Genomic DNA, 15,354 nt, shown 5'->3' on the forward strand with positions numbered 1-15,354 from the left:
GTGAGTCAAAAGTCATAATAATTGGATTGTTGGCTACTGGTTTTCTCATTCATTTCTGCTAATCAATCAATCAGTTGCGTTGAGACACAGTGAAATTATTTTTTTTTTTTAAATATTTCAGGCAACTTGCCAGGTTTGAAAGAGCACAGGTGCACCTTTTTTCAGCATGGAATTATTGAAGTCATTTCTTTTTAACAAAATGCTACTTGAAAAAAAGAAAATATGTAAATATGTGTTTTCCTTATTAGACATTGTTATATTATTATTATTATTATTATTATTAAAAAAAAAATTTCACCTCAAACTTAGACCTTTCCTGAAGTCACAGTGTTGCCACATGCAATTTCAGAAATATTAGGAAAGAAAATTATCATGAGATGTTAACATCATGAAAACTGTCATGATATTTTCTTCAGAAGACTCTAAACTCTAAATTCTGAATCAGTGCATGCTCATTTTGGTGAATGCTGGAAAAACACAAACTGCAGGGGTGGGATGTGTCTTATGTGCTGTGTGAAACTGCAGAGCTGTCCACCAAGCAAATGCTGATATTAGCTAGAATAAGGGAAATACAAAACTGTGCAAAAAGGTTTAGGCATCTTAGGAAATTAAAAAGAAGATTAAAAAAAATACTGTATCTGCGCAGTAAGTTTTTATTTGCTCAGAAAACTAAATTAGAATGAAATCTAAAATTAGAATGAATACAAACAATAGTAATACAACAAGTGTTTATGCTATGTCTGAGTTTTTCTTATCAATAATTTTTAGTAAGTTGTTTTGGCCAAAAGAGGGCGGGTCCTCCTTGTGATTTCTGTTATTTGTTTCTTTAGTTATGGGGACATTTTCTTGCCACTGTCACCTGAGGCTGATTTACGACAACATCAGTGGTAAAAAGTGGTATACAAAAATGCCTGTCATCATCCAACACCACGTTTATCTGATCAGTACTGTGTTATATAACATATATAGAGCTCTGGAAAAAAAATAAGAGACAATTTTAGTTTCTGAATCAGTTTCTCTGATTTTGCAATTAATAGCTTTATGTTTGAGTAAAATGAACATTGATGTTTTATTCTATAAACTACAGACAACATTTCTCCCAAATTCCAACTAAAAATATTGTTATTCAGAGCATTTATTTTCAGAAAATGACAAATGGCTGCAAAAAAAAAAAAAGTTGCAAAGCTTTCAGACCTCAAATAATGCAAAGAAAACAAGTTCATATTCATAAAGTTTTAAGAGTTCAGAAATCAATATTTGGTGGACTAACTGTTTTTTAAATCAAAGTTTTCATGCATCTTGGCATGAAGGGTTCTCCTCCACCAGTCTTACACACTGCTTTTCGATAACTTTGTCACTCCTGGTGCAAAAATTCAAGTAGTTCAGCTTGGGTTGGTGGATTGTGATCATCCATCTTCCTCGTGATTATTTATATTCCAGAGTTTTCCAATTATATATAATTTTTAAGTGGTCTCTTATTTTTACAAGTTTGCATAATTAAAAAATAAATACAATCCTAGATAAACTTGGTGTTGGACGGAAGCTCTAAAAGTACTTTGATTCCTAAAGAAAAGATTTGGAAATGGCAAGCACACATCAAATCCCAATATATTTTTTGGTTATTGTGTTTATTATGTATTGTAATGTTGAGAAGCATTAGCGTTAATGCTAGAAGATTTTAGCACAGATGAGAACCAAAGAAACTCTCATTTTTCGTTTCTGACTAGCCAAACTAAGTGACAGCTTTCCGAACCCCTGAGTGGGGCTTGGATGTGGGAGCTAATATAGTGTCCTCTAATACATATAAAATTTACTTTGCTTTTTAATTGTGGGTCCAGCGATCCTCCCAAAAATAAACTCTCAATTAGATGCACATACACACTTTTAAACAGACACTCTCACTCTGCTCACACATTCTTTTCACATAAAAATCGTAGCTTGTTTCGCATCCTGAAAGAACATTATTGTTGGGAAACAGTAAATACATGTAAAAATACAGTTTCACTCAGGCTCCATCCACACATAGCTGGATTTTTTTTTTTTTTAAATGAGATTTCCCTTCTCCTTTTTTTTTTTTTACAGTATTCTCATTCACACAGAGAAAATTTATGAATGGATTTTAGTGACACATCAGGATAACATGAAGAAAATGTACAGGTTCAATCCCAAATTACTACACAATACTCCCTAGGTAGTGTACTGTGCAAGTCATTATATTATACAATTATAAAATTACATACTTCTAAATCAAATTATTAAACAGAGCATTATACATTTGTAATAGAACAGTATTTACATTTATTACATAATGTGGAAACATGAAATCTAGTCTCCACGTAGACACTTTAGTTTTATGACTTATTTAGTTCACTATATAGGGAGTAGGAAGATTTGAGTATTTGAGATTCAACCACTTTCATAAAACACTTTTATAAAGCTCCATTTGAAACGCTTCCAGTAACCAAAAACATTTGTCTCAGTTTTTACGTCTCCAGCTGTGTGTGGACGGACTCAGATAAATTAATTCTTATTATCGAAACTGTGTACCATAGTAATCGGAAAGATAGTAATCGCTGAATATCTAGTTATCTGATATCTACCACATCAGTCTAACAAGAAACAACCAGCACTACATTATGGCTGCTGTCAAGAGAACCCACGATGCACCAGCACTTCTGAACAGTGCCACCCGAACCCTAGGCACAAGTGTGTCCACCTTCAACCCATCGACCCCACCCGACCCTCCTGACCTCCTGACCTCCTGACCTCCCGACCTCTACTCCACCTCATTGCCACGTAATGTTCTGGGAATGTTAGCGAGGTTAGCGAGCCAACATGGAATGGGTTATATTACATAGAAATTGTGCCAGGGTCAGATTCTTGCTAATGCAAAACTCTCTTTCCTTTTCACTGTCTCTTTCTCTCTATCTCTCTCTATCTTTGCTCGCAAAATCTCTCTTTCTTTTTCTCTCTCTCTCGCTCTCCGGGGGGATACGAATGAGAGCCTTAATCAAGAGATCCAAAGTGAGAAAGTGAGACAGAGAGCGTGAGAAAAGAAAGAAAAAGAGATTCAGGTCATTCAGGTCACAAATTCCCAAACATTTGACTTTATTGACTTCATTTCGTTGTGTTTTTTTTTTTTAAGTTCCACTCGTTTGTCACGTTCAGTCGTTGCAGTACAAGAAATCACCTCCTCTCATAGTCGTCGATACTCTTTTGTTGCTTTTCGCTTCTATTTACAGTATAGGATTGGTGTTAGATTTTGCTCTTGTGGTTCATATGTACAGGACACTGGGCTTGGGGTGTTCGCAACCCACAGAAAAACAAAAGAAAACGATAAACAAACAAACAAAAAAGAAAGAAAGAAAAAAGTAAGCAGAGTTCTCCATGCACCCACGACACAGGGGGCTCATCTCCGCCTGCCTCAGCTACGCTGAATGAAACCGTACAAAGTTTCGCCCTCGTCTCGCTTACGAGTCCAGCAGACTCAAGGCGTAACTGTGGCTACGTAGTGCCAAGCCTCAGCATCGGTTCTGTACATGAGCGTCCGTTCAGAGCGAGAGACAAAGAGAAAGAGAAAGAGAGAGAGAGAGAGAGAAAGAGGGCGAAAGAAAGAGAGAGAGAGGGAATAAAGGCAACTCCACAGAGGCAGCTTCCTGCTAGCTACCTGCTTCTGAATTATATAGTCCTTGTTCCTTTTTCATGAGCGCATGTTGTTCATGGTCTGATGTTCAGTAACAAGCACTTACGTGAGCATGTCTGTGTGTGTCCGCATGTGTGCGCGCATGTGTGTGTGTGTGTTCCAGTTTGTGTTCTGGCTAAAAAAAAAACGTATTTTTGGCAACAGTGAAGAGCTTTCCGACGGAGTTCTTTCTTTTTCTTTTCACGCTGCAGCAAAACAGGCAAGACCCCCTCGTCTCCTCGCTTAACAGCTCTTGGTGAATAATAAGGAGGGGAAGAAGTGTAGAAAAAGGAAAGGAAAAGGCAGGGGAACACGGGTATTATGAACTCAATTCAAGGATGTGGTTGACAAAGTCCTCGGGGGTGTCAATTTGGACTGTGTGCGCGAGAGCATGTGTCGCAGGGAGGAGGAAGTTAGGGGAAGAAGTCCATTGCTGAGCTGCCTACGGCCTGCGGTCACACTGACCGAGTGACCAAGCGACCGAGCGATCAAGCCACAAAGCCACCAGGTGACCTTTTCTCCGCCGTGTCTTTCTGTGATTATGCTTTCCTTGACCTCCCTCGCTTTGAAATAATCAAAGGTAAAAATGAAACAAAAAACAACCAAAGTATGACGAGAGAGAGAGGTATCGGTGGCAAGACCAGAAAGCATCAGCATGAGCCTTATTTGCTGCATTCATTCCATTCATTCTTCCTCATCCTATTCCTTCTTCCCTCTTCCCTTGCCGGGAAAACCCATCTGTCACAGGCTGGTAACCAGCTGCATCTGTCCATCGCCCTCTGTTCCGTGGGTAGCCGTTGGCTCCGGGGCCGGGTGTGCCTCGCCGCCGCTGGGCCTTCTGATGGCCGCCGGCTGGTAGAAGGTCTGCATTGGTGCCCCACGGGAGCCCAGAGCAGGACGCCCCGAGCTGTAGTAGAGCTCCTGGGGTGGCTGAGCCGAGCGGGGCACCACCTCCAGTGGCTCAGGGCTGCTGTCTGGGTAAGGAGGCGAGTCACGCAGATTGGTGATGCTGGTGTACAGAGAGTCCCGGGCAGGTGATTCCGGGGCTCCTCTGTGCCCGCTGTGCCCACTGTGACCGCTGTGACCGAGGCTCTCGGCCGTGTAGCTCTCGCTCTCCTCTGGGTCGCTCTGGTAGAGCACGGACTGAGCTCGGCACTGCTGGAGGAGCAGCGGTTCCTCCAGCGCTTTGTACAGCAGCTCCACGTCCTGTGGCGTACGCTGGCCGTGGCCATCAACCTGCGGAAAGTCTTCATCCTCCTCCTCTTGGCCTGTTACCAGTTTGGCCACGCCCCTCTCCACATGGGCGTGCCCATGTCCTCTGGCCAGGCTGCCACAGGATCTGTCCATGCCCCCAGGCCCAACTCCGCCACCTCTCAGGTTATTGTGTACCAGCTCGGAGATGATCATCTTCTCCAAGGCTGCGGCGTCTGACAGGTTGCGGCGGACGCCGCCCAGAGTCTCTGCCCCTCGAGGGTTCAGGATGGGAGGAGGGCTGTCTGCGCCCCCGAGGAAGTCACAGCTGCCACCGCCGGGACCACCGGGGCCACTACGCAGGGAGTAGCTGTTGTTGAAGTTTCCGTTCAGTGGAAGAGTCTCCATGCCTCCATGGTCCCGGTTCCTAGACAGGGTGCTTTCTGGATGCAGGGAGAAAGAACAGAAGGGGAAGAAGGGGAAGGAGGGGAAGGAGGGGTGGAGAAAAGGAGGGAAGAGGAGAAGAAGGGAGGCAAGAAGGGTGGAGTGAACACTTCATTACCTTTTTTAATCAAGACGGAGATTCAAAGCAAGAGAATCTGGGATTAAATCAATAACGGTGGAAAGAAACCTCCACCACAAGATTAATAGGTTTATGAAAGGCAGAACAGTTATTAGCAGAGGGTGGAAAAGTGTACACAGAAACACAAGGCTTCACTGCTCTGAGGAGATTAGCATAAAGGTAGAATTGGCTGTTAAATTGCAGTCCTTGGGACAAGGAAAAAGAAGGAAAAGGGCTTACTTGGGTCACGGAAGGTTCCTACGGGACACAGAGTGGAGAGAAATAGAAAGAGACAGAGAAAGAAGAGAAAAAGAGAGGAGAGAATGAATACGAATGTAATCCTCCATACATTCTTCATTATTTCTGCTGACCTCCACATTAAACCCAATTCATTTCAACCATCATTGCCATAAAAGAAGGAAAAATATATATGACATCAGACCTGTGAAGTGCAAAGTAGCTCACACTGTAATACGCTGCCACAGTGAATTGTTACATCACAATCGTATTCCATCAAAATTGCATTACAACGGCTGAAACATGTAGTTTTTTTTTTTTTTTGGTATCACTTTATTTGGATGGTCCATTATGGATGCCCTTATAGATGCTCAACTAACATTTAATTACATGGCTATTACTACTAAACTAAACTCTCTCTATTGAATTTAAGTTTAAATCTAACCCTAACCCAAACTCCCAACATTTGAATGTTAGACGTAAGGTTTAGGTTAAGGTTTAGGCTAAGGGTTAGGTCCTGTAGACAATCACTTCAACAATTCAACTTAAGGTTGAATTGCATTTAAAAGACATTCAGTTAAATTAATGAAATGTTAGTTAAGAATCTATGCGTCATCTGTTATTTTTAAGTTGTTTCGGACAAAAAAATGTAATGTAATGTAATGTACAGTATATTAAGCATATTAACCATACATAACCCTAAATATCTGGGTTCATGCTGTGAAAAAGGCAAAGTGTTGTGTTTTTCGTTTTTTTTTTTTTAGGCACTTCCCCCAGCTTCCTCATTAAAAGGAAAACATGGCGACACCCTTGCTCACTTCGATGTAGGTATCCTTACTAGTGTCCCCTAATTGGCCTTATAATCCGGTGCGCCTTATATATAAAAATAGACCAGAAAATAGACGTTTGTTGATAGTGCGCCTTATAATCTGAAAAATAGGGTCCCCTTAACCCTTGTGTGGTGTTCGGGTCTGTGGGACCCGTTTTCATTTTTCATCAAATGATACTAAAAAAATATTTTTTCTAACTCAAACTCATTGGCATTGGCTCATTTTTTTTGTGAAAAAACATATATCAAAACACATTTTCGATAAACACACACTGTACACCCCCCCCCCCCTTCACATTTATATTACATACAGTATGTTTGGCCAAGGGCTAATAAACATTGCTTCATTTGTAAATTTGAAACTAAACAAATTTTCTACTCATATCTTGAGTTTAATTCATTTTCTTTTACATTTTATTAAAAAACTAATAAAAAAAAGAGTAGCACTTTTTAAAAGAAATGTAACATAAGAAAGGTAAAGGGCAAATATTAACCATGTAAGCTGTTTATATTGCTTGCAATTTAGGTGAAGCAAGCATGTGTAAAGCATTTTAATGTAGAATTGCTTAATTTTGCTGAATTAAATACAAGTAACAAAGTAAACGAGTAACAAAAATATGAACACCACACAAGGGTTAAACAAAACTACTGTAACCACTTTGTTTCACCGGGGTCTGTTTTCACTGATGCACCATGCTCACTATTACTTGTCCCTACATGTCAGAAAGACCCCTTCAGGCTCCCCTTCAATGTAGGTGGATCTTGGATTTTTGTTAAGTGTCTCAAGATTGCGGGCGTTTTCACACCAGCACTATTCGGTTTGGTTACAACAGACTCTGGTTGGTTTATACTCTTAGTTCAGTTTTGATTGAGCAGGTGTGAAAACAGTTCTCACACTTGGATGTGGATCAAAAAAACCGGACCCAGTCTAGCCTCAAACGAACTCTGGAGTGGTTCGCTTGTGGTTAAAACATGATCCGGTCTCGATCTGATTCAGCTATCAAGTATACTCCTTTTATTTGAGCTAAACTGCTGATAAGGTGCAGTTTAATTTGATATAGTTGCCAGATATTAACAAACGCTGTATCTGCTGCTCCATGCTGTTTACACTCACGGTATGTGCTGCGTTCACTGCTCATGGCTGCGCACTTCTGTTTAATATATAAAAAAACACAGGTATACGTGCACAGAATCTTCTCACTATATTTATTTCTTGCACCAATTATTGCATGGTTTATTTGGTTTGTTTAGGTTTGTGCCTGTGTGAAACCAAACCAAACTGATTCGGATCATAGAAACTACTACAATTACAGGTGTGAAAACGCCCTGAGACCTGTGTCACCATCACTGCTTCACCATCACCCATTAGAGGGCAGCAGAGTCAGCGTTCAGAGATCACTACGAGATCCATAATTCATAGCGCTACTAATAAAGCTTCAGCGATGATTATTTCACCGCACGCCTTTTTGATGCGGTGTCGGCGTGGTTTCCTTTGAACTTGTCACCGAACAACGCGAGAGCACGAGACGCTCTCACACACACCGGGGGTGGGTGCAGCTCTTAAATTTTAATGCGGAGTATGACTTTAATCAAGGCTCATCGGAAAGAGAAAGAAAGAAAGAGAGAGAGAGAGGGGGAGCAAAAGAGAGAGAGAGAGAGAGAGAGTAATTAGACATTCTAATGACGGCCTCCTCCCGCTTCCTTTGCGAGAGCATTGTGAGAATGTGCCGGCGGCTGCGGGGCGGAGAGCAAGTTGACCGTCAGCCTGACGCATTCCAGAGCACGCGAGAGCGCGGTGTAAAATATTCAACAGAGACGCTGTCTTAAATTTCACTCCTCCGACACGGAGACCGCATCTATCCCTCTCTCACTCTCTCTCTGTCTGTCGCTCACTCTCTCACTTTCAGTTTCTCCCTCTGTGCCCCCCCCCTCTCTCTCTCTCTCTCTCTCTCGCGTGCTCTCTCGCGCTCTAAGCCAGGCGGCACACTGAGGGTAAAGATTAGACTCAGACACTGAGACACTCCATGTGTCAAATCTCCAGGGAACTGCTACTCACACTCAGCTGTCACTCACTCTCTCTCTCTCTTTCCCTCTCTCTCTCGCGTGCTCTCTGTCTCTTTCTTTCTCTCTCCTTATCTTTCTTTATCCGTGTCTGTTTCTCTCTCTTCTTTATCTTTCTTCTCCTCCCATATCCTTCTATCTCTCTCTCTCTCTCTCTCTCTGTCTGGCCTTTCCTCTCTTTATCTGTCTTTATCTCTCCTTCTCTTTTCAGCATTCTGTTTCTCTTTCTCTGTTCTTTCACTCTTTCTTTTAATCTATTTTCTCTTACTTTCTTTGTCACTAATCTTTGTCTTTGATTCTTTTTTCTTTCAATAATTTTATTTCTACTTCTTGACACTTTTCTCTCACTATTTCTTTCTCTCTTTCTCTAACTTTCCTTTTCTCTTTATTTATTTAATATTTTTATTCTTTCTTTCCTTGCCTTCCTTCTATCTCTATTCCTTTTTTTCTTCATTTTGGCCTTTCCTTACTTTTCTGTCTTTATCTCACCTTTTCTTTCCCACACTTTGTTCATCTTATCCCTCTGTTCTTTCACTATCTTCATCTTTCTATCACTCTTTATCATTTTTTTTTCTCTACCTTTTTAAGTTTTCTTTATTGTTTTTCTTCTCTCTTTCTTTTCTCTATTCCTCTTTTTCCTCACCATTCTTCATCTTAAACATGTTTTCTTTTTATCATTCTTCTTTCCTTATCTCTCTCTCTTTACACTTTTCTTTCAGGGTTTTTATCCCATGTTCTTGGTCTTTCTCTCTCTCTCTCTCTCTCTCTCAGTATCTATTACTCTATTTTGTCTAACTTTCTTTCTATCTTTTCTTTATTGTTTTTGTCCTTTTTTCTTTATTCCTCTTTTTTCTTCATTTTGTCCTTTCCTCTCTGTTTAATCACTATTCTTTATCTTTCACTTTTTATTCTTTTAATTCCATACTTTATTTCTTTCTAATCTTTTTTTATATTTTCTTTCTTTCTTTGTTTCTTTCTTTCTTTCTTTCTTTCTTTCTTTCTTTCTTTCTTTCTTCTCTATTCCTCTTTTTCATTATTCTGACCTTTCTTCTCCTTATCTGTCTTTATCTCACCTTGTCTATCCCACATTCTGTACCTCTTATTCCTCTGTTCTTTCACTCTATTTTTTTCGGGTTTTTATCTTATACTCTTACTCTCTCTATCTCTGTCAGTATCCTTTTCTCTATTTTTTCTTTCTTTCTTTCTTTCTTTCTTTCTTTCTTTCTTTCTTTCTTTCTTTCTTCTCTATTCCTCTTTTTCATTATTCTGACCTTTTCTCTCTTTTTTTGTCTTAATCTCACCTCTTATTCCTCTGTTCTTTCGCTCTCTTTTTTTCTTCTCTTTTTTTTCGGGTTTTTATCCCATACTCTTACTCTTATTATTTCCTTGCCTTCCTTCTTATCTATTCCTCCTCATCATTTAACTTGATTTTTAGTGGAGTAAATTGAAGTAAATGATGATAATGATGTTAATTGCTGATTGGTGCAGATGAACAGGGCACTGACCGGTGGAGTTGAAGACTCCAGGTGAGGGAGGTGTGAAGCTCTCAGCCAGCAGGGTGTTGTAGGGAGAGGTGCCCGTACGGGTCTGCAGCACGGGGTTCGTCAGGAGGTGATTCCCCATGGTGCCTGAAGGAGGAGAGAGAGAGAGCGAGAGAAAAAGAGAAAGAGAGAGAGAAAGAGAGAGAGAGAGAGCGCTTCAGTAAAAACAGCTCCACAACCTGCGAGAGCGGGACGTTCACAGCGCGACTGCGCTTTTGAGATCGCAATCTCGCATTTAGGCTCAGAATTTGAAGGGGTGTGGAAAGTTGTTGCATACGCCGCACGCTGCGCTAAAGATAAGGGCACTCCAGGAGCGATTTCAGCACGCTGGGCTCGGTGGGTTTTCTGCGGGAGGAAAAAAAAAAAGACCCGCTGCTTCTGTTTGATGGTGTAATGGTTGGATTTGATAAAGCTGTTTATTTTGAATGATAAGAGAGTGAGCGAGAGAGAGAGGGAATGAGGGAATGAGGGAGCTGGAGAATGGTCCGGCAAGCGAGCGAGGGTGAGATTTGTGAGAGCGGGAGAGAAAGAGAGAAAGAGAGAGAGAGAGAGAAGTATGGAGTATTTGAAGTGCAGTCATGGGCTGAGGTGTTGTCAGGTGGAGTCATTTGAAGGCGGATGGTAATGTTTGCTATTATGGCGTTTGCGAGAGCAGCCGCCGAAATGCCAGCGGTGAAATGTGAAAGCTCGCCTCAGACGAATGTGCCCACCGGAAATGGAGCTGCACGTACACACACACACAAACACACACACACACACACACACACACACACACACATGGTATGAAATTAAAACTAGGACAGCATGAAGGAGAGCAGAGGAAAAAAAAAAACAGTGCAACCTCTCTCTTTCTCACACATACAGCATCCATCAGAGAAAGAGAGAGAGAGAGAAAGAGAAAGAGAGAGAAAGAGAGAGAGAGAGAAAGAGAAAGAGAGAGAGAGATAGAGATAAAGAGGGAGAGAGAGAGTGGTCAGGAATTAATCAGGAAAACAACACACACACACACACACACACACACACACACATAGACTCTGCACCCATTCTCTCACTCAAGAGAAAAGCACAGAAGGAAACCACTCTAAAGGTTTTTATTGTAAAGGTCTAGAGAAAAGAAAATGAATAAAATATTACTTCACCATGTTCCAAATTATTATTATAAATTATTATGATATTTTTCTCAGATTTTTCTAAATGCTCCTAAATGAAAATAACAGTCAGTATAATTTCCAAGTCATGACCCATGTATAAAGTATAAAGTATAAATCATATTTATTCTAAACTATAGCTTTCTGTTTCTTATACTAAAACCGTTCGCTTTTAGTTAGAATGATCTTTTATCACAAATTCTAAATGAAAAAAAAAAATATATAATCATTTAGAGCATTTATTTGCAGTAAATAAGAAATTGATGAAATGACAAAATAAAAAAAGATGCAGAGCTTTCAGACTTTCTCAAATAATGCAAAGAAAACAAGTTCATGTTCATTTTTAGATTTAAGAGTTCAGAAATCAATAATTGGGTTGAATAACCTCCACCAGTCTTACACACTGCTTTTGGATAACCTTATGCTGCTTTACTCCTGGTGCAAAGATTCAAGCAGTTCAGTTTGGTGGTTTGATGGCTTGTGATCATCCGTCTTCCTCTTGATTACATTCCAGAGGTTTTCAATTTGATCAAAGTCAAAATCAAAGAAACTCATCATTTTTAAGTGGACACTCATGCACACAAATTATTATTTCAGAACAAATCATATTTATAGGTTGTAAAGAACTGCAAATAGTCATTTTTTTAAAAGAAAAAATGCAGCTATTTCAATCAAAAACATCTTAACAAAATCTTCTTTGGTATCACTTTCACAATTTTTGTGCATCCATTTAACTTGTTTTTGAACAGTTTCTGCTTGAATTTCTTTGCAGGACTTTAGTATTCATTTGCAATATAGGCAAAAAAAAAAAAAAAAAAAAAAAAAAAAACATTTAATGAGAAGTTTTCAGCTCACTTCGACTCTCCTCACTTACTGGAACGTGTCATTATAATGTTATGTCATTAACGCCACTAAATCCACCCCTGAATTCAACCTGCGATGGTCCAGATCCTGCTTATGATGGCCTTCAAAGACTTCTGATTGATATATATGATATATTTTGCAGTAGTTTCTTATAAATTGTTGTAATTAACCTTTGCTAGATTTGCTCAATTTTGTTTGAATGGAAAGTTTTGATCTCTCCATCTTTCTTTCTTTCTTTCTTTCTCTCTGTCTTTCCTATTTGTTTCACACATGCAGACACACTCTACGGCCCACCTTGCCTGAACACACACACACACACACACACACACACACACACACACACACACACACACACACAGTTTTTTCACACACAGTGATTAATTCTGGCAGCTATCACAGCAGAGTATCTTGCCAAAAATGCTAACTAAGTTTGAAACAAGAGCAAGCGAGAAACAGAGATACTGAGCGAGCGCGAGAGAGAGAGAGAGAGAGAGAGAGAGAGAGAGAGAGCGGTGCTAGAGAATGGTCTAGGTGGGGGAGAGTGAGTGTGTGCTATTGTGTGGTAGCAGCTAGCCTCTCGCGCGCTGAAGTGTTGGAATCAGAGATAAAGCTGATGGAGCCGATAGCGAGTGTGTGGAGCAGCCGCAGACGCTCGTCCTCCATTGTTCAGCGTCTCCTGCCCTCTGCGGTCCGCGCTAACTTTCTCTCTGAGAGGACAAAAAGACACCCTCGCTGCGCCCCGTCCACCATCCTTTATCTCTTAGCTCTTCTCTTTCAGTTCATTTCAGCTCACTTCATTAAAAAAAAAAAAGTTAGGTTTTATCGACCCATTTGATTTTACACTGACATGCCAACTGACTTGGGATTGGAATCTGTGTTGCAGTATGTCCCATGACTTTTGCCATGCCCCATGACTTAAAGATAAAGAACACTGCTCTGGTCAGATGCTATTTGGTACCTTTACAATAGAATGTCCCCACTAGCCACTATTTACTACTCACTTCACCTCATCATGAGTACATTACACCGTGCTCGACCTCTCTAACAAGATAGCACCTCATAACTTATAACACAGGTATAACTAAAGGTTACAGTTCATGATCCATTTATGTACTGCAGTCCAATGACTTTTAAATAGAGTTCAGAAACCAATATTTGGTGGAATAACCCTGGTGGTTTTTAATCACAGTTTTCATGCATCTTGGCATCATGTTCTTCTGCTCCACCAGTCTTACACACTGCTTTTGGATAACTTTATGCTTTACACTCCTTAAATAAACTTGCCATTCCCTTTAAAGAGACAGGTGAACTCTATGACTTTGGCAGATTGCTATTTTGACAGCGCAGTGCTTCTGCACTTCTCAGCGGAGGAAACTGATTTGCTCATTCATGCTGTGAAGGTGAATGAGCACATCAGATTCCTCTGCTTAGAAGTGCAGAAGAAATGACCTGTCAAATTAGCAATCTGCCAAAGTCAGCAATGTTATTTTATGTAGTATTCTGTTCATTGTTAATGTAGAAGTTGTAGAAGGGTTTGTGCACTGCTGTGTGTCCTCAGCTGTGTGTTTGTGTAACGAGTGGGGGAGTATGCACCTCAGCAAGCGTGCATGGTGCACTTGCATTGCCAAGATAGCAATAAACATCTGAAGGTTTACTGTTGTCTAGGTTTATTTTTGTAAGCGGTGCTCCTGTGTTTTCTGTTGCCAAGATAGCAATACACTATTACACAGAAATTGATCTGAACATACCTGATCTCGAGACCACCACTATGCCTATATCATTGTAGATATATTTCTAAGCACTGTTCTTAATAATTAAATGACGCTTGATTGCATGGCGTGAAAATAGATAGAACATAGAAGCCCTAATCTAAAAAAGTACAGTAATTTCACTCTGCAAATAACTTTTTACACCAGCTATTTAACTAGCACACAGTTAGCACTAGCATGTCGCATTCTGAGGTAAAACAACATTATGGTAAAAAGGCTTATTAAACTGCATCCTAGCATCTTACCCAAAATCAAAGTCAAAAACAGTTTGAAAACTCTATAAATGTATTCCACAGCCCATTTAAAGGTGGATGGGTTGGTTTATCAATAACATGGCAGGGATGAAAGTCACTACATCCTGTCAGAACCTTTTCCTGTGGTGACGTGTGCAGGGGTTCGGTGAGACACCGACTTTAGCCCTCATTAAATGGGCCGCTGACCGCTCTGCGCCTCGTCTCTGAACAGTTAGAGCCATTTACGGCTGACAGAAGGCCGTCAAAAGCGCTCCACCGAGAGCGAATAAAGGTTCAGTCCTGTCCAGGTACATACCATCAACACTGAGCCCTGTCCTGTCTCCACCTCGTGACGTAACTGAACGATGTTGGCTTCAGGAAGTTGAGGAATATTGGAATGGAGACCTGGCTGATAATTTAATAATTTTAATTTATACTTAAATCAGGGTTCAGGAGCTCTTAATTACAGTAGTTGTTGATTGTAGTACCTGTTGACTGACCACTACCTGACTTTGAGATGCGTTAAACTGCCTTGCAACTACAGGGGTTGGACAATGAAACTGAAACACCTGTTTTCAGACCACAATAATTAATTGTGGCGACGGACAGTTCTGGTGGAAACAGGAGAGTTAGCACCCGAACATCCTTTTCAGACAGCTTCCTCTTACAGCGTCCACAGTTAATCCTGTTGGATGTGGTTGGTCCTTTTTGGTGGTATGCTGACATTACCCTGGATACTGTGGCTCTTGATACATCACAACTTGAACTACTGTATTTTTTGCACTACAAGACGCACTTTAAATGAACCTCTATTTTCTTTCAAAGTCACTGAGCGCTGGATGTTAATCTACACAGATTTCTCCTAAAAACTGTTTATGTGCAGGGTTCCTGCGGGTCCTTAAAAAGCTTTAAAATCTGGGGAATTTATTTAAGGTCTTAAATTTACAGTAAATTAGCTGTAGGTATTACTTTTATTATTTTCAGACAATGCAATTAATGCCAGCAGGAAAACTTTAGCGGCAGCTAACTACTTTATAGGGAAGAAAGCTAAGGTAAGCGGCGAGCTAGCTAACATTAGGAATTATGATTACATTTTAGGTCTTAAAAACATTAAATTTGACCTTTAAAATAGTGCAAGAATCCTGGAGTGAAGCGCTTTCATTTATTTACAGTAAGTTAAGATTTCCAAAATTTTCAACAGTGCAGTTAGCAGCAGCGCTAGCCACAGTTTGCAGCG

General features: G+C 40.3%; 1 protein-coding gene and 1 long non-coding RNA gene across 2 annotated transcripts in view; both read right to left on the bottom strand.

Moving 5' to 3' along the window:
* LOC125799309 (uncharacterized) overlaps positions 1–15,354 on the bottom strand; it is a 637,314-nt gene that overhangs the window by 85,504 nt on the left and 536,456 nt on the right. The window lies entirely within an intron of this gene.
* adgrl1a (adhesion G protein-coupled receptor L1a) overlaps positions 1,340–15,354 on the bottom strand; it is a 313,378-nt gene continuing 299,363 nt past the window's right edge. Inside the window, exons 23-25 of the mRNA XM_049475750.1 lie at positions 10,068–10,190; positions 5,676–5,693; positions 1,340–5,316 (exon numbers count right to left, since the gene is read on the bottom strand). Of these exons, the coding sequence (XP_049331707.1) occupies positions 4,424–5,316; positions 5,676–5,693; positions 10,068–10,190 (1,034 nt within the window). The 3' untranslated portion in view covers positions 1,340–4,423. The remainder of the gene's footprint in view (positions 5,317–5,675; positions 5,694–10,067; positions 10,191–15,354) is intronic.

The sequence above is a fragment of the Astyanax mexicanus genome, chromosome 3 (genome assembly GCF_023375975.1).
Source record: "Astyanax mexicanus isolate ESR-SI-001 chromosome 3, AstMex3_surface, whole genome shotgun sequence".
NCBI classification, from domain to species: Eukaryota; Metazoa; Chordata; class Actinopteri; order Characiformes; family Acestrorhamphidae; genus Astyanax; species Astyanax mexicanus.